The sequence below is a fragment of the Vicia villosa genome, linkage group LG1, assembly GCF_029867415.1.
Source record: "Vicia villosa cultivar HV-30 ecotype Madison, WI linkage group LG1, Vvil1.0, whole genome shotgun sequence".
NCBI classification, from domain to species: domain Eukaryota; kingdom Viridiplantae; phylum Streptophyta; class Magnoliopsida; order Fabales; family Fabaceae; genus Vicia; species Vicia villosa.
The window spans coordinates 73,710,651-73,735,341 of NC_081180.1; the positions used below are offsets into that span (position 1 = coordinate 73,710,651).

General features: G+C 33.0%; 3 protein-coding genes across 3 annotated transcripts; 2 read left to right on the forward strand and 1 right to left on the reverse strand.

Moving 5' to 3' along the window:
- Window positions 1-620: 620 nt before the first annotated feature.
- Window positions 621-2,350, forward strand: LOC131642094 (F-box/kelch-repeat protein At1g23390). The gene has a single exon (XM_058912381.1). The coding sequence runs from the start codon at window positions 728-730 to the stop codon at window positions 1,859-1,861; it is 1,134 nt and encodes a 377-aa protein (XP_058768364.1). The 5' UTR covers window positions 621-727; the 3' UTR covers window positions 1,862-2,350.
- Window positions 2,351-17,877: 15,527 nt separating this feature from the next.
- LOC131642109 (protein trichome birefringence-like 2) lies at window positions 17,878-20,769 on the forward strand. The gene is made up of 5 exons (XM_058912399.1): window positions 17,878-18,973; window positions 19,078-19,270; window positions 19,358-19,548; window positions 20,000-20,158; window positions 20,293-20,769. Exons 1-5 carry the CDS (start codon window positions 18,285-18,287, stop codon window positions 20,633-20,635), a joined length of 1,575 nt encoding a protein of 524 aa, XP_058768382.1. The 5' UTR covers window positions 17,878-18,284; the 3' UTR covers window positions 20,636-20,769.
- A 99-nt stretch (window positions 20,770-20,868) lies between these two features.
- On the reverse strand, window positions 20,869-24,168 carry LOC131642102 (cysteine-rich receptor-like protein kinase 3). Its single transcript, XM_058912393.1, has 8 exons — window positions 23,239-24,168; window positions 22,941-23,054; window positions 22,719-22,858; window positions 22,425-22,635; window positions 22,012-22,246; window positions 21,799-21,943; window positions 21,356-21,681; window positions 20,869-21,203 (listed from the first exon to the last, which is right to left on the reverse strand). The coding sequence occupies exons 1-8, from the start codon at window positions 24,065-24,067 to the stop codon at window positions 21,170-21,172; spliced, it is 2,034 nt and encodes a 677-aa protein (XP_058768376.1). The 5' UTR covers window positions 24,068-24,168; the 3' UTR covers window positions 20,869-21,169.
- Between the last annotated feature and the right edge of the window lie 523 nt (window positions 24,169-24,691).

The window sequence follows — 24,691 nt, forward strand, 5'->3', positions numbered from 1 at the left end:
ACTTTATAGTCTTACTTTAGTCATTTTTAAAATTTTACATACATTTTAAACCTTCAGAATTACTAATACATACAATTAAATGTATACAGAAAAAAAACAAACTTTTTAAATAAAATTGTTTATTTTTGTTGAAATTAATATTAAAAAAAATCTAAATAAAAAGTAATTAAAAAAAATATATTTGAATTGTGAAACTTACTATTATTATAATGGGATAGCTAATTATAAATTTTAAAAGATGTTTCATTAAAGTAATTTACTATATATTAAATAAAGGTGGATTCTTATCTACCTAATTTAAAAAGTTGGGTAAAGTTACCATCAATGTAATATTTATTGAAAATAACAAAAAAATTATAGTACTATTTTATAATTAATTAAATGTGTTAAAATTAAATAAAACCATGTAATTAGTTGAATATACACTACCCAACTTTTTGTGATATGCAGAGAAGTTAGTCTTAAATAATAGTTACTCCATCCCATCTATATAATTAAAAAAACATTAATTAATGGTACATGTGTCATTCTACGTATAAACTAAACTTTCATTTTCAGCGTATCCTGCCCTTCCTATTGGTCGAATATTTTTTTCCACCTCCTATATAAATCCTTCAACATGCATCCATTCCAACTCACTACTCATTCTTCTTTAAAACTATATTTCTACTTCTACTCAAAATAAAATCAGTGTAAAAAAAGGAAGACACAAAACTCACACTCCAAAATGGTCTCCAAGAAAATTGAAGAAAAAAAACTAGAAGCTCCCATCCATGGAGACATCTTAGAAGCCATACTCTCTCACGTGCCGCTCATTTACTTGCTTCCAGCCAGTCACGTGTCAAATTATTGGAACACCGCCGTCTCGAGCTCCCTCCGCCACATCAACCCTGTGAAGCCGTGGCTCACGTTTCACACTCAAAACCGCCGTGCTCCTCACATGATCAAATCATACGCGTACGATCCACGCTCGTTCACATGGATCAGAATCCACGCGCCAAAAACCAATCACACCTCGGTTATACGATCATCGCATTCCACGCTCCTCTACACGCTCTCTCCTAAGGAATTCACTTTCTCTAAAGATCCACTCCATCTCGACTGGAACCAGGCGGAAGCACCACGCGTTTGGCGCGTTGATCCGGTGGTTGCTCGTGTTGGGAACTGCATCGTTGTTGCTGGTGGCGCGTGTGACTTCGAGGATGATCCTTTAGCAGTTGAAATGTATAATATAGATTCTCGCGATTGGATCCGGTGTGAGTCCATGCCTGAGATGATGAAGGACACCACATCATCGACATGGCTCTCTGTTGCAGTCGCCGGTGAGGTTATGTATGTAACGGAGAAAAACTCCGGCACGATGTATTCTTTCGATTGCAAAACGATGACGTGGCAAGGACCGTACGATCTTCGAAGAGAGGAGAACATGTTCTTCAGCGTTACTGGAACGGTGCAGGATCGTTTGGTTGTTGTGGGAATATCAGGTGATGCGGAGAATGTGAAGGGAGTGAAAATATGGGAAGTGAAAGAGGAATTAGGGTTTGAAATGGTGGAGTTGTGTGCGATGCCGAAAGAGATGGTGGAGAAACTAAGAGGTGAGAGTGGGAGTGAGTTGTTGAATTCGATTGAATTGGTTTGTATTGGTGATTTTGTTTATGTTTATAATCGGTCGGAGCCCGAGGAGATGGTGGCGTGTGAGGTGTTGAAGGGAGGAGGATGTGAGTGGCGGAGTGTGAGGAATAGGGTGGTGAACGACGGTGTAAGGATGGGGAGAGTGGTGTTGTGTGGCGGTGATGTGGGATTGGAAGATTTGAAGAGCGCGGTTTCGGGGAAGTGTAGATTTGAATTGGATCAAGTGTAAAAATGAGCTCAAAAAGGAAAAGTAATTAATTTCTTATTATGTGTTAGAATTTTACTTTAGAAAAACGAAATTATGTTGGGAAACAACATTTCAATACAATAAAAGGGAGAGATCTGTCCCTTATATTCAGTTAAGACAGATTAGTTAAAAGACATGTTCCGGTAAACACATTTCAATTGATAATTATAACATGCATTCGAATCTGCAGCATTTTATTTGTTGATCAAATGATTTTTAAATGATAAATTAAAGCAAATAGAGTACTTAAAAAAAACAGGGGGAAGACTGGTTGCTGGGAATTATAATGGATAAGGAATTAATGCAGGAAAAGATAAGGTGGGGAATGTGGACAAGTTGGTCTTATCAACAAAAGTAGATCTTTTAGTTGTGGCTTATATGTGCCTCATTAATGAAGATGAGTCTCAGCCTGTTAATGAGTCTCTGTCTGTCATCTTTATATAAAAAATGGTCCTATTTAATTGTTGTTTATTATATGTAAATTTTGTTAAATATATGAATTGAAATAAGGGTCATGCTAACGAGTGCCCCCGGGGCACTGGTTAAGCATTCTAAATAAAGAAATTATTCTAGATCAATGCATTGAATAAACATAATATTCTTTAGAAAAATTAATTATTTATGTTTTCAATGCATTGAATACATATATTTTAGGTATTTAACTTATATTTTTAATCTATTAAACAATGTTTTACTTACCTTTTTAATCTCTTAACCAGTGCCCCCGGGGCACTCGTTAGCATTGCCCTTGAAATAATACTAAATACAATAAAACCTAGGACTATGTCTCCAGGTGTGAAAATTTAAAAACAACGGGTGAAAAATATAACAGAAATAGTAATAATGACAACAAAAAGAAGTGTCTAAAAATAAATAAGTTCTTTGAAACTATAGTAATTAAATACAAGATACTAGCAATCTACCTTTCCCTTTTGTTTTAAAATAATTACACTTCAAAAAAACATAAAACTAAATCATCAACTATCAATCAAATATCAACCGTCAACTATATAACTACTAATACAAGATACTAACAATCTATCTTAATATAATTTCTAATATACAAGATACTAACAATCTATTTTAATTTACCTTTTATTTCAAAATAATTACACTTTAAAATGGACATAAAAGCAAATCATTAATGCCCAATTCAATTACACAAATAACTCAATACTCTCGTGACATGTGTCCATTCTTCTAAAATTTTAATCAATTCTCTCTTCTCATCTTTTACTATATATTTTACTCATGTTTTTCTCATCTTTTACTATATTTTTTACTTATATTTTAATATATTTTAATTTAGGATGTTGCTAACCAGTATCTTCAGGTTAAGCATTCTAAAAATAAAAAATATTTTATAAAAAATTTAATATTTTAATTTTTAAAACATTAAATACGTTTACTGAGATAAATTTACTATTTTAAAATTTTAATCATTGTTCTGAGGACACCACTGGTTAACATTTCCCTTTAATTTAAGAAAATTTCTTTAGCCACCTCCCTATGGGGGTCACCCCCAGCGAAAAACCAAAACTACCCCTGCTTCGGAAATGAACTTCTGAAGCGCTTTTTTTTTTTGAATTTTTTTTGTCTTCGGAAATGAACCTCCGAAAATGTCAAAACCGTTAATATTTTCGGAAGTTCATTTCCGAAAATATTTCTGCATATACAAATTTCCCTCCTTCACTATTTCATCATTTTTCTCCAACACTTTTCCAAACCCTCTCCAAAACCCAATCAATCTCCATCCATTTTTCGTCCTAAAATCAAGTTTCAAACCGTTGATCACGTTAAAGGGAGCATAGAAAGCTACAATTTCAGGTAAACATCACTTATTTCATTCCCTATTTCACTACATTGATTCAACAAAATTCTGCTGAACACTGATATAATTCGGAAGTTCATTTCCGAAATATGTTACCTAACATATTTCGGAAATGAACTTCCGAAAATAGGCCTGGCAGTAAAAAAAAAACAGTTTTGGCCAACTTTTGATAATTTATTCATTTGTTAGGTATGGTGCATCCGGACAACATTGTGCAAGACGATGGAGTATTAGTTCCAGAAATTGTCAACGATAATAACGATCCGGTTATTGACGTTACTCCTATGATCAATGCGGTCGATGTTCGGCAACATTTTACAATTGATCGGAGCTTCGGCGGTCGCGAACAATTGCTTGATTGGGTTCGGAAGGAAGCTAACAAAAATGGATTTGCAATTGTTATTTTAAGGTCGGACAACGGAAATAGTAGGCGGAAAGCTTTCGTTGTTTTGAATTGCGAACGGGGTGGTAGTTATGTACAATCAAACCGGGTGCTAAAACACGAGGACACGGGGTCGAGAAAGTGCGGGTGTCCCTTTAAGTTACGTGCTACTCGGAGGGTTGATGATTTGTGGCGGTTAACCGTAATTTGTGGAATTCATAATCATGCCTTGGATGTCAAGTTACACGGACATCCAATGGCGTGTCGTTTGTCCCGCGAAGAGAGGAATGTGATATCGGACTTAACGATAGTCAAAGTGGCGCCTCGCAACATACTTGCCGATATGAAGCGTAAGAAACCGGATAGCGTTTCAAATATCAAGCAAGTTTACAATGAACGGCACAATCTCAAAGTGTTGAATATGGGTCCTCGGTCGGAAATGCAACAACTTTTGAAACTACTAGGCGATAACAAATATGTTTCAAGCTTCCGAACCTCCGAGGACAAAGTTACGGTGCGTGATATTTTTTGGACTCATCCCGAAAGTATCAAATTATTCAACACATTTCCAACCGTTCTTGTGATGGATTCGACGTACAAGACCAACAAGTATAGGCTTCCGCTTTTAGAGATAGTCGGTGTTACCTCGACGGACAAGACTTATTCGGTGGGGTTTACTTTTTTGGAGTGTGAAAAAGAAGACAACTTTACGTGGGCCTTGGGAATTTGCAAGTCTTTGTTAGTTGATCAAGCGGTTATGCCAAACGTCATTGTCACCGACCGGGACAATGCTTTGATGAATGCGGTCGATACAGTCTTCCCGACATCTACCGCTTTACTTTGCCGGTATCACATAACTTGCAACGTGAGAAGCAAGTTGAAACCCGCGGTTGGGACAAAAGATAGGTCGGATGAAAACGGTAAAGTTGTTAAAGCCGGTGTTGTGGTTGATAGGATAATGGCGGCATGGAGGGAAATTTTGGATGCCTACTCCGAATATGTGTATACCGAGAAATTGGTACACTTTAGGTCATTGTGTGGTTCCCTTAAGACTTTTTGTCATTATGTCGAATCCACCATTCTTGACAAAGTTAGAGAAAAAGTCGTGTGCGCTTGGACAAATCGAGTTAGACATCTTGGTTGCACCACGACTAACCGAGTTGAATCCGCACATGCGGTCTTCAAGAGGTGGTTGGGTGATAGCAAGGGAGATTTGTGTCGGGGATGGGACACCGTGAACCAAATGGTTGAAAATCAACACAATGAAATTCAAACATCGTTCGGTCGGAGCAAGACGGTTATGGAACACCGGTTTAAAGGGCAAATTCTATTCTCCCAATTGATTTACAACATATCTCGAACGGGTTTGAATTTTTTGTTTCATGAAGCTAAGCGGTCGGAGACGACGGGGCCGGATAGTTCATTATGTGGGTGCACGATTAGAAAGACATACGGCCTACCATGTGCTTGTATACTTGCAAAAAAAAGAATTTGAATTCACCCATACGCATGGATGAGGTAGCCGACCATTGGAAGAAACTTCGTTTTGATGATTTTGACCCGCCGAAAGAAAATGACTCCAAAATCACCATCTCCGACGAGTTGGAAGTGATATTGGAGAAGTTTGCTAAAGCGGACGACACAACAAAAATGCATATAAAAGAACAATTGCGAAAGATCGCATTTCCGGAGACCATCGATTTGAAACCGCCATCTCAACCGGTTAAGACTAAAGGTGCACCGAAAAAGTCCAAAATTACACAAGATGACACATCAACAAAACGATCTCCTTCCTACTTTGAACATGTTGATGCATCGTTACCGGAAATTCATGAGACACCTAAGTCCAAGTGTAGTGGTAACAAAGGTGCCCGTATTTCGAAGCCACCTTGCACACCGCCGATAAAAAAATCACCCATTGTCTACATTGATGAGATGCCACTTTTTATGCACAAATATATCGATAACATCGTTGATGTTGGAGGAGACGGCAATTGTGGATATCGGGCCGTTGCGGGTTTGCTCGGTAAAGGGGAAAATAATCACACTTTAGTCCGACGGGAACTTCTTGCGGAGTTGACTTCGTATCGGGACATCTACGGCCGACTATATGAAAATCAAGAAAAGTTTGCAAAAATTCATGATTCACTTGTTCCACCACTTACCGGTATCGCTCCAATCTCGAAGTGGATGTCATTCCCCGATATGGGTCATCTCATAGCAAGTGCATATGATATTGTATGCGTCGATTTGACGAGGTTTGGACTATGTGAGACTTTCTTTCCACTTCATAGTCGACCGCCATTGGACTCGTCGGGCCGAATCATATGCATCGGGTATCTACGATCGCGGCACTTCGTCCAAGTGTTTTTGAAACTGGGGTGTCCTATACCGGCTACTTGTTGTCAATGGACCGCACATCGTTCAAATGAGGCGGAGACTTAGCCGGATCCTTTTGTTTCAAGAATGGCAGAGTTTGAAGAAATGATGAGCCAAGAGCGCGAGCAAAATAGAGAGCGGTCGAAGAATGAGCCTATTTTGGACTTAGGATCCACCGATTGGTTCGGTGAATTTTAGTTTGTTCCGGATCGTTTTTTGTATGTATTGTTGTTTATCATGTAAAATCGGACCGATTCAATACATTTATAATATAATTATGTTTTATGACTTGCTTGTCTAATTTATGGTTAATGTCAATTCCATATGTTCAATTTAGACAACACACTAAGCAATCAACAAAATGCAAAATTTATGTCTGTTTCTGTATAATTCGGAAATGAACTTCCGAAATATGCTAGTCTGCCTCCTATTTTCGGAAGTTCATTTCCGAAATGTCCCCTGAGGCAGGATAAGGTTTGTTAGGCCATCAATGCTCCAATAAGTCTATAAATACACACTCTTCTTCATCCTCTCCACACCACAAAACACAAATGACACAAACCTACCCCCACCTAGCATTCGTCTACTTTGAAACCGGCTACCCGATGCCGTTCCAATTTCGCTTCTCGTGCGACACGCCGTTTGCGGAGTTGATACCGTCGCTCAACACGCTTTTGCACTATCCCGAGAATCGAAAGGTTGTCAAGCTCGAGTACCGCTCGCCATCGCTTAACGACGAGGGAGGCATTAAGTTCACACCTTTTGAGATCAAGAACGACGAAGATTTGGCGGTTTTATGGACAACGTTCGACCGATTTTCTTCGAAAGGCCCGATCGAGTTGGACGCGAAACTTCAAAGATCGGCGGACGATGTTATCAAAATGTTGACTCATCCCCACCTACCTGTGATCAACAATATGTAACTTTAATTATATGTAATATTATCGTTGTAATCTTCACCCGATTAAATAAAGCGAATTGTTGTTGTTTTTCATTTTCTTCTGTCCAGACATATTTTCGGAAGTTCATTTCCGAATTCCCCAAGGGGGGTGCGTTCGGAGATGAACTTCTGAAACACCACATTTTTTGAAAAAGTAACTTTATTTCGGAGATGCATCTCCGAAATCAATATTTTATATTAAAAAAAACACGTTTTCGGAGATGCATTTCCGAAAATACCTTTTTTAAGAAAAAAAGTACAGTTTCGGAAATGAACTTCCGAAACAAGGGGTATTGTGGTAAATTCACCAGGGGTGGGCAAGAAGGTTGGGAGGTGGGTGAAGAAATTTTCTTAATTTAAACACGGGTCATTATAATTTTTGCTTTTTATTTATTTATTATTATTAAAAATACTAATAATTTATTTTTCTAATTTTACTAAAATTAACAAATTATTTTTACTCACACGTTACTCTCAATACAATATCTATTTTATTTTAATAACGCATTTTTAATTGTCTTAATTTAAGAGACAAAATTTTTATTTCTAAATATTAATTTTTTTCTTTCTCCATATCATAGTTTTTTTTGTCTTTTTGTATGATTACCTCACAGATTATTATCAACACAATGCCTATTTTATTTTAATCAAAGGTCAAAATTTCTCTTTTTTTACAGGTTTCTATCAACAAAATAATTATTTTATTTTAATTAATAATTATCTTTATTTGATTCACACAATTATTATTTTCAAATGTCAAAACTCTCTTTTTTATCATGGGCCACTGTCTGCAAAATATCTATTTTATTTTAATTAAGAATTGTCTTTATTTGAGACAAAATTTTTATTTTCAAATGTAAAAAAATTTCCTTTTCTCACGGGCCACTATATGCAAAATACCTATTTTATTTTAATTAACAATTGTCTTTATTTGAGACAAAAAAAATTATTTAAAAATGTTAAAAAAATTTCTTCTCTTTTTAAAGGCTTTGTTGGATTATTTAATACAATTAAATTTATATTATCATTATTCAATTTATAATTAAATAATTTATTTTAAATTTATATTTATTTAAATAAAATTTATATCATATTAAATAAATTTACCAGTGCGAATGCACGAATTCCCACGAGTATTGTATTTTGCTAGTGATAACAAAAATCTATCATAGTGACATTGGGACAAGAGAAGTATTTAATATATAAGTAAAGAGAAATGATATTGTCACACTTAGAGCATCTACATCCATGCCATCCAATTTGGTGGTGTAAATGAATCTCACTTAATATAATATATTTGATCATACCTGATCAGATTGGATCGCCAGGGCCTGCAACTGTGATCTTCTGTGAATTGGGAGGTGTACCTGCAAGGTACTTCGATGCTAATGTAAGAATATGAGCAAGGAGAGCAAGTACATAGATTAGGTATGAGAGTGAGTAATGTTGAATATTTGACCCTCTAGTGAAAGAGGGTATTTAATTTATAGCCTCCAGCGCTAGGCCAAGATTTCATATTTACTGGAGACCCAAGTAGTAGGAAACTGCCAGGATCCTACGTGGTAGGAATGAGTCAGCAAATGACTCACGTCCTAGGTGAGCAGAGCGTAGGGTTCGGAAGGAGCTAGCTGAATTTTATGCTAGTGGGTTTGACCACGTGCTCTTCGTGTAACGCGTGGGTTGAAGCCATAACGGTCAGCAAGGAGTGGGATGACAATTAGGCATGGAGTGTGGTTTGGGCCTGCTCGTCTACGGGGCGAGGATTGGGCCTGCTCGGCCCAATCCAGAACAATATTATATTTCACATTTCTCAATTACTTAAACCACCCAACTATATTTTTCAAATATTCATACCACTCATCTTAAAATTTTAAAATGGATCCTACTAAACTTACAATATATTCCAAATTTATATTTTACATTAATACATAAATATATAATTTAAACAAATTAATTCAACTATATCAAAATGTATTAAAAAGGAAACAACATATATTAAAAATAAATTTAAATATCCAAAAATAAATAAATATAGGCAAAATAAAAATACATAATACAAACTAATAGTAGAAAATATGTGGTGTTTTATAGATTTGAGATAGAATGAGGATTGCCACCATTTTGTATAAAATTAGATCAAAAATTATGATGGTCGGGTTCTTTGAAAAAAATAAGATTAAATTTTTATGAATGAAATGAAATAAAATTTGAAGTTAAGTATGTAAGTTTTAAAAAAATTATATAAGTATATATAGAAAAGAAAATGATGGTTTGAAAATAGAGTTGTTACATTGTAAAGCCACACTGAAAATTTTAAAAATAACCGTTTGAAAAGTTATACAAATTTTTATTATTGAAGTATAAAATTGTAATATTGAATGTTGCAAAATAAAACTATGATATTTATTAACTATTACATTTATTGTTATAGATTAATTTTTTATTATATATTTAGTTTCAATAGTGCTTATGTGGCCATATTACCACGGTGTCCTGCAAAATCACCTTTAAAAAAAAAACAACGCATAAACGATATAAGATCAGGGTAAATTTTTTGGTACCCATGTATTTAAGTTGGATACTGGTACCTTTAGTGTAAACTATTATTAAATAATAATTCATTTTAAAATAAATAAGTGACATGGCATGATATTATAACATTTGATTGGTTGAGGGTACCGGTACCCATCTAAACTCAAGGGTACCGGAGTGTTCACCTAAGATCAGAACTTACTGAAATAATTTTCTTGAGTTTGGTGAAGTATTCACTAATGTGAGTGCTCTTAAAATGCCAGCTACACCGTAGGTATATACTACACATACTCCTTATTTTTTTAATTATTTTTTATTTGTCTGGATTTCTGTGTCACCCTTAATAAGATATCTCATAGTACTTTCCAACACAAACATTAATAATGGTAATAAATTTAATTGAAATGTACACCCTTTTTTTCACACACCATATATACACAACATATATTAACAAAAGCATTTCTTCTTGCATATAAATCAAGACATAAAAAATTATTAAAAAATTAAAAAGTATGCATTGTATATAAATGTACGGTGTTGAAATTGGTGTCAACTTATCAATTCTATATAATAAATTAAACTAGTAAGATATCCGTGCTCCGTACGAGTAAATTTATTTAATATTATATTAAATATTGTTAGATATATGTAAATTTTAAATGAGTGAATTAATTATAAATGAACAATAATTATATAAACTCAATTGTATTAAATAATCATATAAAAAAGATTTGTGAGATGAAAAAAAATGAAATTTCAACATTTAAAATATAAAAATTGTCTCTCAAATAAATATAACTTTTGATTAAAATAAAATAGACATTATACTGAATGACCCATGACATACAAAATTATTCGATGCAATGTAAAATGTATTTAGATACAAATGCAGAATTTGAAATGACTTATTTAATTATAAAATGAACAATAATTATATAAATTTAATTGTATTAAATAATCATACATAAAGAGAAGCAAAAAATGTGAGATGGAGAAAGAAAAAAAATATTATTTAAAAATAAGGGTTTTGTCTTTTAAATTAAGTTAATAGTTGTATATAAAAGAGATTCGAAATTTTAATGAAGAGAGAATGAGTGTATATAATAGTGTGATTTGAATTTGAAATTGTGCAATTTGAGGTTGTCATGTATCCACATATGATTTATAGAGAAGTGTATTATTTTAGTTATTTTTCAAATACATATTAGTCCTTTTGCAAGTGTAAAAAATTTGAATGGAAAGGACAAATTTAAAAGTGCATGCAATTGATTTGTTATTGTTAGATAGTAGATTAATAATATTATAATTTCTATTTTCTAAAATTAAGTGTATATTTGGATTGTAAGAGAACAAAATGGCTTTTTTGACAAAATTAAAGGTTAATAAATTGATTTAAATAAAATTGAATGTAGCATAATTGATTTTTATCTGAATATGTTTATGTAAAAGTTAGTTGAATAACAAATTTTAATGTAAAAAACATATTTATACTTAAAAACTATAAATTTCAACTTCAAGTAGAATACATTTTAGAGGCGAAATTATATTTTTAAAAAATCAAATACTTCAAAATTACTCTAGAATAAATTCTACACTTTTAAAATTATTTTTGGCTCTTTCTAAAACCAAACCAAACAAACTATAAATTAATAACGTACTATATACTATTCGCAAATTCAATTTTTGCCAACAATCGAGTTCGAATACAAAATCTCAAAATCGTGTCTATGACTTTATAGTGATTATTAAAATTTTAACTACAAGCAAAAAATATTATTTTAATTCATTAACAAATTCTTTTTCTTTAAAATTAAGAACTATAAATTAACTATATCTTTCTAACACTTCCAATTAGCATTTTTTTAAAAAGATACATTCAAAAGTTTGTCATTAGCTAAATTTAAATATTTTAAAATAAATTTAATAATTATATTCTATTTTCAACATAATAATTCATTTGGCTGTGCATCATTCATCAAAATAAAATATACAATATGTCACTAATTAATATTAAAAATATTATATATATATATATATATATATATATATATATATATATATATATATATATATATATATATATATATATATATATATATGACCGACTAAAGAATCAAATTAATGACATTCCACTCTAAATGAATCTAGGTATAAAAGACATATCACGTAAAATGCAAGGTACATTTTTCACTATACTCATCTTGAATTCTGAACTGAGTTGGACTTTGGAGTGCAAACCTTGCAGGTCCATCCCTTGGTGGTCAGCATAATCCATTTAGGATTTCTCATCTCCAAATTACACTTAATTTTGATTCTATAATGGAACAATTGCACAATCTTTGAAAATTGACTCTTAATTCTTGTAAAAATTCCACGAATGGATCGTCCTCGATCCAAGATGGAGAGTCTACCAGAGTCGCCAAGAAACGGAGGCAACAACCTCCAAGAATGCACATAAGATCTTTGAGGAATTCTTTTGATAAAGGAGGCAACATGTATGAATTCTTCTATAGTTATGATCTTTTTGAAAAAAAAATTAAAAAGAGATAAATTTATATGGAGATGTAAACTTTTTTTTAGTTTTTCTGTTGTCTTTTATATCTTCTAGATTTCCTTTGATTTTAACATTCTGCCTTTATGTGACATTTCTTTCCATACTGGAAGCAACTTGAAATGACTATTGATCTTTCTTTAATTTGATTCTAAAATTTTAAAGTTTTTTTCCGTGCCTTAAGAATTTTTTAAATATGAGATTCATGTCTTCATCACTTGTACTTTGGCAGTCTTCACCTTTTGACTTTATGTCTTTGACATCTGTAACATTTAGAGCAAAGTTTTTCTTCTTTTTGTTGCCTTCTTCATATTTAGCTAGCCTTTTTTAGCTTCATTTCATGTTCCTGCAACTTTCTAAACAAGGTATCTACATTCATAGAACACAAGTCTTTAGATTCGTAAATCGCAATAACTTTTGGTTACTAGTTGGAGTCTAAGCATCTAAGGACTTCGATAATCAAATCATTATTTTGAAAATTTTACCCCAAGTTCTCATATGATTCACAATGTGAATAAAATGTTTTTCTATGTCATGAATGTTTTCCTCAGATTTCATTCAAAATCATCCGTACTCATGTGTCAATATGTTCATTCTAGGTCTTTTTACCTCAATTGTACCTTCATGAGTAAGTTGAAGGGCGCCCACATTTCCTTGGAAGTATCATAATGAGAAACATGCAAAAGCTCATAAATGACTAAGTCAACATTGATGATAGATTTTGCTCAAATTGCGTTGCATTTTCTGTTAATCCTCTTTTGTCCTTATTTCTCTAATATTTGTTTTCCACAATACCATTAACTTGATGTGTGCGGAAAAACAAACTATATTTCACAACCTTATGGATATCATAATAGACTCCTCTATGAAGATTCTCATCTTCTCTTTCCACAAAGGACACATTTTTCCATTAAATGATGGAGGTCTGTGTAGTGAATTGTTTGAAGTCAATCCTACCTCTTGGGACAATTGGTCTTATAACAGAAAATAAGCTCTGAAGCCACTTGTTGACCAGGTGACTCCAAACACAAGAGAATGAGGGTGAATTGCGATATTTGAAATTTGTGATTAATTTATAAAAACTTTTACTTTTGAAAACATTTATATTGTTTTCAATAAACAAATAGAGAAATGGTAGAAAAATGATAGAACAAAGATGAAGAAGAAGAGAGATTCATAAAGGAGAGAAAATAATTAACAAAAATTAAAGAGAGAAAAGATAATGAGATTGCACCAAATATTTATAAAGGTTCTTCCTAACCAGTTGTCCTACACATGTCCCCAAAAAATTTCTAATGGGAGTTTCATTAAAATCAGACTTGAGCTTTTATAGGATAAGACTACTAAACCTTATATAACAAACAAATAGAGCTTTTACATGGGTTTATCTGAAGAACCTTCACCAAATATTTTTTTAGGTTTATCTTGCAACCTTTAAATTCTTTACAAAGATAATTCAAAACAGAATCACACTCTTAAATAAATAAGGTTAAGCACAACATCAGTTACAACAAAAATTTTAAAAGTTTTTTCAGCCTTTCAGCGCTATGATAATTCTCGTGACAAGGAGATTTAAAAATCAAAAAGAGTAGATGAAAATTAGAGAGGTTTCTATTCAAAAATCTAGTGTAAAATGAAATGAGGATAAACCTCATTTATATAGAAAAAATTTGTCTTAAAAAAATGATCAATGGGATAAATTAATTGATTAAATCAATTAAAATATATTTTAATCAATTAAAAGATTTAAAAAGTCGGCAATCCTAATGCAAAAAAGGAAACACTAAAATGACTATATGAATTAATTAATTAAGAGTTTTTCTAATCGACTAAGAAGTATTTCACTTTGCTTTAATCGATTGAACCAAGTCATTAATCGATTAGGCAATGAATTGAATTTCCTAATTAATTAGAAAATTTTCTTAATCAATTTCATACATTCCTTGGTAGGTTTTTAGAAAGTTTTAATGAAATCAGATAGGGTTTAGAAAAATTGTATGTGTGTGTGATTACATTAGTACTTTAAGACCTCGTCTCGGCCTCTTATAATTTAAACTGATCATTCTAGGATACTGAGTGCAGGGCCAAGTGAGCTCATGACACTTTCTCTATTTCAAAATCATATGCTTGATTCATTAATTGATTAGAAATTCAACTGGATTTGGAATCATTTGAATGATGATGCTGAAAATATCTTCTTGATTAGATGTAATCATCATGAGCTTACTAGACAGTTGCAATCAACTCCTCGTTTGTCATTGTCACAAAGAACTACTGAAAAGAGATTTAAATATCCAAAAAGTTGTTTGACTTATGGATTTATCTTCTTTCAATGTTATTTGAAATTTGTCATAAATTATCATCATCAAAATTATCTAATGGTTATATCGGCATAACACATATATGCACATAATGCATATTAATCAATTAGACATGCTTGTTTATTGATTAAGTGATATACCATATTAGGATTTCCTTTCATGGGTTAATCTAATTGATTAAATAGGTATTCTAATCAATTAGAAAATTTCAGAGGTACATGAATTGTTTTCATTTTGAACCAGATTGTTTCATATATAAAAGAGGACTTTCCTCACTTCTCAACACACCAATTTTTTTTAATTAATCATCTCTTCTATCTCTCATATTCTCCTTATTTTATAACTTTTATTCACTATTAATTGAGTTAGTAATGAGAAAGTGAAAAGCTTCATCTTAGAGCCATGGTGTCTTTTGTTACAATAAAATAGATTGATTTTTCATAATCCTATATTACAACGGTGGTCCTGTTAACCGTAGTAATAACTCATTTTGGACGCTTTTTTTGCTATTTACTAAAAGACATTTCACTACGGTCAATGTTAACAACCGTGGTGAAATGTACTTGGAACGTAAGGATTCAAATCGCATCCCCAACAATTTTTTATTTTTTTCGTTACAAAATGGGTTTGTCCTTATATTTCATCACGATTCATATTCTCAACTGTGGTGTAAGGTGCTAACATTTCATCACGTTTCTTATTATTAATCGTGGCGATATATATATATATATATATATATATATATATATATATATATATATATATATATATATATAGACATTATCTCACTTCAGTATATAACAAGCGTCTCTCTCAAAACAAAGCTTCATCTTAGAGCCGTGGGGTATTTTGCTACTACAAAATAGATTGATTTTTCATAATACTATATTACAACGGTGGTCCTGTTAACCATAGTAATAAATCATTTTGGACGTTTTTTTTCTATTTACTAAAAGACATTTCACTACGGTCAATGTTAACAACCGTGGTGAAATGTACTCGGAGTGTAAGGATTCAAATCCCATCCCTAAGAATTTTTTATTTTTTTCGTTACAAAATAGGTTTGTCCTTATATTTCATCACGATTCATATTATCAACTGTGGTGTAAGGTGCTAACATTTCATCACGTTTCTTATTATTAACTGTGGCGATATATATATATATATATATATATATATATATATATATATATATATATATATATATATATATATATATATATATATATATATATATATATAAAGCGGCATTATCTCGCTTCAGTATATAACAACTGTCTCTCTCAAAACAAAGCTTCATCTTAGAGCCGTAGGGTATTTTACTACTATAAAATAGATTGATTTTTCATAATACTATATTACAACGGTGGTCCTGCTAATCGTAGTAATAACTCATTTTGGACGCTTTTTTTTTGCTATTTACTAAAAGACATTTCACTACGGTCAATGTTAACAACTGTGATGAAATGTACTTTGAGTGTAAGGATTCAAATCCCATCCCCAGTAATTTTTTATTTTTTTCGTTACAAAATGAGTTTGTCCTTATATTTCATCACGATTCATATTTTCAACTGTGGTGTAAGGTGCTAACATTTCATCAAATTTCTTATTATTAACCGTGGCGATATACTCTAACATTTGTCTCCCTTGTCTCTCTCATATATACTAATCTCCATTAACGTTTCAATAACCTTTCTTCAAAAACGTGAAAAATGGAAACATTGTGACTTACAGGGTGAAAGAGTTAGGTGTTGAGCGATGTGGAGCTCAGTTGCATTGTGATAGTCACAGTGTAATCTATTTGGCGAACAATCAGATGTATCATGCTAGGACCAAGCATATTGATGTGAGGTTCCATAAAATCAGGGGTTTGTTGGCGTCTGGACATATATTATTTAAGAAGGTTCACACTTAAGAGAATGCAGATGACATGTTGACTAAGCTAGTCACCAGTGACAAGTTCTAACATTGTTTGAACCTGTTACATGTTTCTTAGTGTTAAGTAGGAGGTGTATCTCCCCAGTTTCCAAGACGAATCATTATGCAAGAAGTCTTCATAGGAGTTTGATATTTGCCAAAGTGGAGATTGTTCAAAATGGCTCATATCGTTGAGATAATTATGGGTTGGTGAGATGATTATGAGTTATTGAGAGTATAATTCATATTATTGAGATAATTATGGGTAGAGATAATTATTTGTTTGAGGAAAACTAGGAATTAGGATTTTAAATAAACCATCATATTATATGTATTATATATATGACTTGTAACACTATAATTTGTATGCAATTCACAAATAAATAAAGGGAGTTATATCTACTCTATAATTACAGATGTAGGTAATTTGATCGAAATGCGTGAATAGAGTTTATGTGTGTTTTCTCTACCCTGATTTGTATTCAGGTTACTCTTCAAACAATTTTAACAACAAATCTTTCGAATTAAAAAAACCCACAATAGACGACAAAGGTTAAACTAGCTTAAAATAGAAGAGACCCTTAAAATCTCAGCTAAATAATTTTATACATTAAATGAAAAATAAATAAATAGAGTAAATTCATTAGCATCTCAACTAAGACCATCTTTAAGGGTAGTTTCTTCTATTAAAGTTCTCCACCTGTACCACTAATTTAATAATTAAATATTTAAAAAATTTGTCATGTCATAATAGAGTTGCATTGCAATGCAACAACTAAAATATTGTAGTACCCAATCAAATCAAGTTATGAGGTAAAGTTGTGAGACCCATATCAAATTTTTATTAAAGTTAAAATTAAATAAATTCTTTTAATATGATGTGGCTTAGTGGATCCCATAAAAAACTCAAATGTAAGTTGCAGCATTGGAGATGCTCTAAGTGTTCGTATACATTAAATAAAAAATAAATAAGTAGAGTAAATTCATTTGTCATCACTCATCACTAAAGTGATTAAGTGACAACATCTTACATTTTTACCTTTGAATTTGAATTCACTCTATCTTTTTTTTTTTTTAAATAAGCAGAATTCACTCTATCTAAAGCCAACAGGATGGTCCGTCATGCCTTTTTGCAGACTATCATTTTACTGCATTTCAAGAGTAGCCTGTTCCACCCTTCTGAAACTAATCAAAAGGCTTTACAATTTGCGTGTCATTCAATATTTGGCAATACTGGCGGTGCTAGGAACACCACCACCGCATGCTCACCGTTTGCTACAATATCACTGACATAAAGTTTTCACTTTTACAACCCTCTTGCTATTTACAAAGCTACCCTTCAATTGGTTATCTATTCAATATGTTCAATAATTAATATATTTTTCTTTGACGGAAATTAAGATGTTGTCTTTGGCAAAATACATGTGTTGTTGTTTGACATGGTAATGTAACAGTTGTCAGTTTGTCACATAATACTACTAGTTTCTTCAATAAGGACACACTACACTACTCTCAACTTTGAACAACCACATGATTCTTTTTCTAAACATGCATGTTCTTTTTCACTATGGATTCTAATAGATTTTCATTCTCAGAACCATTTCTACCACACAGAAGAAAGGTTTTTTATGAGTTCAGTTTATGTGTTGGAGCTTCTTTGCTTTTGTGTTCTCTTTTCTTTTTTAGTAACTCACTCAAAGTTCCTAAAAATCCAGTCTTTCTTTCTGTTTTCAATAGTTCTAACATAAATTCTTCATTTGTTTCACAACCCTTCTCTTTGAATAGTACTAATCACTCTTGTATATCTCAGAACAATGCTTCTGAAGAAGGTAGTGTTGTTTTTGGTAGGACTAATGAAGTAAATTTGTCTAGTGTGGGAGTTGGAACACATGGTGACATGAAGAAGAACTTTAGTTTTATGAGTTCTAATGTGACCAATGATGGTTCATACAATGGAAATACTAGTATTGTTGAGGTAAGGAATGAAGGGGATTTTGTTAGGGATAAGAATGTGAGTTTGATCACTCATAGTGATGACCAAATGGAGAATATGGAGGTTGGTTTTTTAGATGAAAAGTGTGATATCTTTGATGGAAAGTGGATAAGAGATTATTCAAAACCATATTATCCTTTAGGTTCTTGTCCCTTCATTGATAGAGATTTTAATTGTCATCTTAATGGGAGGGTTGATCTTGAATATGTAAAATGGAAGTGGAAGCCAAATAAATGTCATATTCCAAGGTATGGTTTTGATTAAATGTTTCTCATTAGCAAGTTGAAAATGTTGTTATTTTTTATTTATTTTGATTTGAAGATAGCTATTGATGTTATATGATACCTATCAGTATGAATGCAACTGATTTTCTGGAGAGATTACGCGGTCAGAGGCTTGTTTTTGTTGGAGATTCATTGAACAGGAACATGTGGGAGTCTCTTGTTTGTATACTTCGACAAAGCGTCCGGAACAAGAAACATGTTTTCGAAATTTCGGGGAAAAGGGAATTTAAAAAGAAAGGTGTCTATGCTTTTAGATTTGAGGCAAGTTTATGTTTTACAGATAATCTTTTGTCAACTGAGAATCTTGTAATGGTATGATAATAGAATTTATCTGGTTTGTTTTCTCAGGATTACAATTGTTCAGTTGATTTTGTTGCTTCACCGTTTCTCGTTCGAGAATCGAGTTTCAAAGGCAAAAATGGTTCATTTGAGACATTAAGATTGGATTTGATGGATCACACAACTACAAGGTATCAGGATGCGAATATTTTAGTCTTCAATACAGGCCATTGGTGGACTCATGATAAAACATCAAAAGGGTGAGTTCGTTTTCAGTCTGTAACTAACTCTTCAACGATAACGTTAGAATAACAAACCCGGTTTTACAGTAAAAATAACATAAGATCACAAAGTTTGGCTAATTGTGTCTACATCTTTGACTAGCGGTTTTTGTACTTTTCTTTTATGGGATGAATTAGTGTTACCTAGTACGTAGCTTTGTTTATATACTACGTCTAAGTTTTCTGCTGTCGTCGTAGAAACCTAGAATGCATGAAGCTCATATTCTCGCAATCTACCGTCAATGCTGGTTGAACTTTGTCAAAGACCTTACCAATAGAACCTTATAAAGGAAACTCTAAACATTTATACTATGTGGAGGCCGATAGCTCCACTAACTTCGCTAGCCTCGTGCATTTTTCTACTTATTAGCAGCTATGAACCATAATCAACGGAGGATTAATCTCTCTTGTCATCTGATATTTGTTGCAGAGAAGATTATTATCAAGAAGGAAACCGCGTACATCCAAGACTCAAGGCTTTGGACGCTTATATGAGGGCTTTAACCACTTGGGCTAAGTGGGTAGATGGAAAAATCAACACCAACGAAACGCAGGTTTTCTTTCGAGGATACTCATTTACTCATTTCTGGTAATGTTATCTCTTGCATAGCTTCCACATTACAATTTCATGTTGATTTGATACTCTTTCTTTGTTTTACTTGAACCATAAAGTTAGTTGAAGCATCTTCTAAACGAAAGCTTGTAAATTCTACTTCCTTGCAGGGGTGGACAATGGAACTCAGGTGGACAATGCCATGAAGAAACTGAACCGATATATAACGAAACTTATTTACAAAAGTATCCTTCAAAAATGCGTGCGGTGGAGCATGTAATTGAAAATATGAAAACCGAAGTGGTGTATATGAACATAAGTAGACTTACAGATTACAGAAAAGACGGGCATCCTTCAGTATACCGAAAAGATTATAAGACAGCGGTGATGCAGAACTCTTCTTCGCTATACGAAGATTGCAGCCATTGGTGCTTACCTGGTGTACCAGATACTTGGAATGAATTGTTATATGTCTCTCTCTTAAAATATGGAAAGGGAATTTGGAAAGTCTGAGACAAATTCCTTATAATCATTCCACATCCAGTTTCTATCTATAGTTTGATTAGAACATGACAATTTTTCCCAATGATCTATGGGATTGTAAAATGTATACATGGGTGGTGTGAGAGTTTGATTTTGTTGAGTCATTTTCTTGAGATTATTTGTTTTTAATATGAAATGTAGTTTTTTCATCTCACCAAAAGAAAGAGAAGTTACAAGATTTTATACATGTTCTATATTCATCTACTTAGAGACTTGCATCATTATATTTTCAGAGCTATAAAGATTTCATGATCAACTTGTTTTGTGCATAATGTATACTAATCACTAATTAATTATTTTTAAAATAATGCTCAACATCTGCATGATGTATATAATTATGGTTCCTGAAGTTACATTCATTATATGAAAAGCTAAATTACATTCAGCTCATATGATAGAAGCTCAGTTTTTCTATAAAATGGTCACCACTATGTAAAAGCATGTTAAGCAGCTTTGTGTGTGATATATACATATTCAATCAATAGTTGATACTGGAGAGGCCCTTCAATTAGGAGATTTAAGTAAGGACAATTCCATGCTGTTAATTGAAAAAACCATGCTTGTTCAGAATGAGAAAACTTGATTACAATAATGATTTTAACTATGGCAACTAATCATAACTAACTTGTGACTGCCTTAAACAACATTATACTAGTAATTCTAATAGAGGGAATGTGGATTGCAACTCACCTAGGGTCAACCAAGCTTTCGGTCATTGTATCGCCTGAAGATTGAGTGTTGGATTGTGGAAGAAAATTACGTCGTCTTTGTGAAACCGATTTGCTGAGTTCAGAGCTACTCGAATAAATAAAGGGAGGTTGCGTTGGCTGAGAAATTTCATGATTGTTATTAATCATTTTAACAACTACTGACATTGAAGGTCTCAACTCTGCAGTTGCTTGTGCACAAAGCAATCCTATCCGAAGCATTAGGCATGCTTCGTCGGCAGAAAAGTTTCCCTCTAGGATTGGATCGACTATGTCAGTTAGCTTATTTGATCCATAAAGATTCCAAACCTTATAAAAAAGGAGAACAAAAATCAATTAAAGGTGTTAGAACTATGAGGAAGCATGTAATTATCAAAAGCAATAAATGAATTAGTAACATAGTGGTGTTAGAATGCTAGATGATACCGTTTGTAGGATAGAAGATGAATTCAGAACATAGGAGCTGTTTTTTTTGCCGGATACAATTTCGACAACTAGAACTCCAAAGCTATAAACATCTGCTTTCTCACTCAATTTCCCGCGAATTACGTACTCAGGAGCCATATAACCCCTAATCATGAACAACATAAATACAAAGGAAGTTGAATTATACATGAACAGGATAATGAATGCACTTACAGTGTCCCAGCGACAACCGTGCTTATGTGAGAATTGTCTTCTGGAAACAATCTAGCTAGTCCAAAATCAGCAATCCTGGGTGTGAAATCGTCCTCAAGAAGAATGTTGCTTAATTTTATATCTCTATGAATGATTCTCACATGTGATTCTTCATGAAGGTAAGCCAGGCCTTCTGCAATTCCCAATATGATCTTGTACCTCACTTCCCAACTAAGAGGTTGACAAATCCTTCTAACTGTGAACCAACCCAAATATAAATATTATAAGTCACTAAATTTAAACCTAACTAACGGTGAGATAGGTCAGACTCGGGCCTGGAAATTTTAAAATAGGTCATACTCAGGCTTTAAAAAATCCGGTATGGCCTGACATATTCTCACCGATAGACCTAATATCAGATATAAAGTTACAACCAGATAGGTAATCATAGAGGCTCTGGTTAGGCACATATTCATAAACAAGAAGGCTTTCAGGTCCTGTAATGCTGCATCCCAAAAGCTTGACAAGATTTTTGTGATGAACTCCACTAATCAAATTAACCTCATTGAAGAAATGATCCACCCATTGCGTCGAGTTAAAACTAAGCCTTTTAACAGCCACAGTATTTCCATCTGGCATAACTCCCTAAAACGAAAGCAAAAATCTATAAGCACTCAGCAACAATAACATTGTAAAAAGTTACAATGAGACATAAGATCAGAATATACTTTATAAACTGAACCTGATCCTCCTTGTCCTAGTTTATTGTCATCATTGAAGTAATTTGTTGCCTTTTCAAGAATTTCATATGGAACATTTAGCTTGGATTTGTTCACTGTGTCCAAAAGTGTCCCAAATTGTTTTCTCTCTACAGTAAAAAACACACCCATATTAATAACTTTCTGCACAAGTATTTTGGAAAAAAGTCTTTCAATATTAAACATTTATACCTCTTCTTTTCCTCATTACATTCTTTCTTATAAAGAAAACCATTGTTGCAGCAACCAAAAGAAGAGCCAAGACAGCTGAAGACGCAGCCAAAATTATAGCCATTTTTCGGTGTCCTAAAACATAGAAAGTAACACAGTTTCAAACTTCAATCATGTTTTTATCATGATACTGATCATGGTTGTAAGTAACAGTCCACAACCACAATATTACTGACGAGGTACTAGTGAAGTTTCAACCAAATCACTTAATTATGCAAATTCAAGGCTAATCTGAAAAGAAAAGGAGATCATAGCTCACCGTGATTTCCAGCAGTTACATCACTAGTAGTTGAATTGTCATAGAACTTGTTTGGTGAATACCTCAAATAACAACCAGAATTCAAAGCCCTACCTTCTTCTTTACTCCGACACGAAGAACCAATCCTAGTAACAGCATCTTCCAAACATCTACGACAGTTACCACCAGTAACAAACTTCCAACACTGAGCCAAACCATAAACCGTTACATTCTTCCTATCAACAAAACCAACCGAAAATCCATCGTTTTTCGGCGCCAACACACTCAAATTCCTCACCAACTCCAAAACATTACCTTCATAAACACTATTCCTAGTTTCATTTCCACACACGGTCGAGTCTTGATTACCAAGACTCTCGTTAAAGAAACTGTATTCATCGTACCTAAGGTAACAACCGTCGAACAACAACCTTCCTCCACGTGTACCTTTCTGAAAAGGCAAACAGCTTAGTATCTGTGTTTTGCACTGTGCTATGCAGATGTTACAATCTGATTGAGAGCGGTCTTTTATGCACTCGCCGTAGGCGAAGACAGTGGCGTTACGCGCTCCGTTTGAAACGGCGGCGTATCGTTGTTTTGAGATTAAGGGAGTTAATGAGTCCATTGCTGAGAGGAAGTTTGATATGAAAAGTTTGCGGAATGGCATTGAGGCTGCGGTTTTGTTTGTGCATAGTAAAAGAACTTTTGTTGCTCCGGGATCAGAAGAAAGTGTTGGTGATGTGAAATAGTATATTAAGAGGAGAGTGAAATTTAAATATGGTGAAGAAGACATTGAAGTTAGAAAATGAATAAACTTCTTTTTTTTCTGTTGTTGTTGTTGGATAAGCATGAATTGGAGAAGATGATTCAAGTGGAGTGGGTGAGGAAAATAAAATAGTGTTTAAAACTGTGTGGTTTTCTTTGACTAAATAATTGCTTTATATGAATTAATGGTTTGGAAAATAGAGAATAAATAAATTGTCAAGTATTTATGTCGATTGTGGATTGAGGTTTGTTTGGTTGACCCGTGCAGAACGATAAGTCATTATTTGATAGTGGTGATATTGATTTGATTAAAGTAAATGAAGACTGAGTCTTGTTTTGTCGATTTTGTTTGGAAAATTGGAAGTCAAAGAGTATAATGTAATGAATGTGTGAGTTATCACTTTCAGATAGTGAGTGGGGGAGGGAGCCCGTACGTAATCTTGATGCTATTTGTGGGAGGGTTCGTCAATGTGGTTGACTTAGAAGTGAACACGGGGTTGGAGAAATATAACAAAAATATCATCCAACTTTGATATTTGTTGTTAAATAATATGTAGTATTCATTAGTATTGTTTTTTAATCAACTAACTCATTTTGCCCTCATATATTTCAATATATTCCCTTTTCAAATAAATACTTCTTTATGTAAAAATTCGCCAATTACTTTAGTTAATTAATCTACCCCTTTTGACCTAATGGAAATGGATGT

Bases quoted from the DNA above. Each gene is read 5' to 3' on its own strand.
- LOC131642109 (XM_058912399.1), top strand. From the start codon at position 18,285: ATGTTCTTTTTCACTATGGATTCTAATAGATTTTCATTCTCAGAACCA. The intron at 19,549-19,999 runs GTGAGTTCGTTT...TATTTGTTGCAG, and splicing joins CATGATAAAACATCAAAAGG to AGAAGATTATTATCAAGAAG. The intron at 20,159-20,292 runs GTAATGTTATCT...ACTTCCTTGCAG, and splicing joins TACTCATTTACTCATTTCTG to GGGTGGACAATGGAACTCAG.
- LOC131642102 (XM_058912393.1), bottom strand. From the start codon at position 24,067: ATGCTTATCCAACAACAACAACAGAAAAAAAAGAAGTTTATTCATTTT. The intron at 22,859-22,940 runs GTATAAATGTTT...TTTTTACTGTAG, and splicing joins TGTAATGAGGAAAAGAAGAG to AGAGAAAACAATTTGGGACA. The intron at 21,682-21,798 runs GTATCATCTAGC...CTTTTTTATAAG, and splicing joins CATCTTCTATCCTACAAACG to GTTTGGAATCTTTATGGATC.
- LOC131642094 (XM_058912381.1), top strand. From the start codon at position 728: ATGGTCTCCAAGAAAATTGAAGAAAAAAAACTAGAAGCTCCCATCCAT.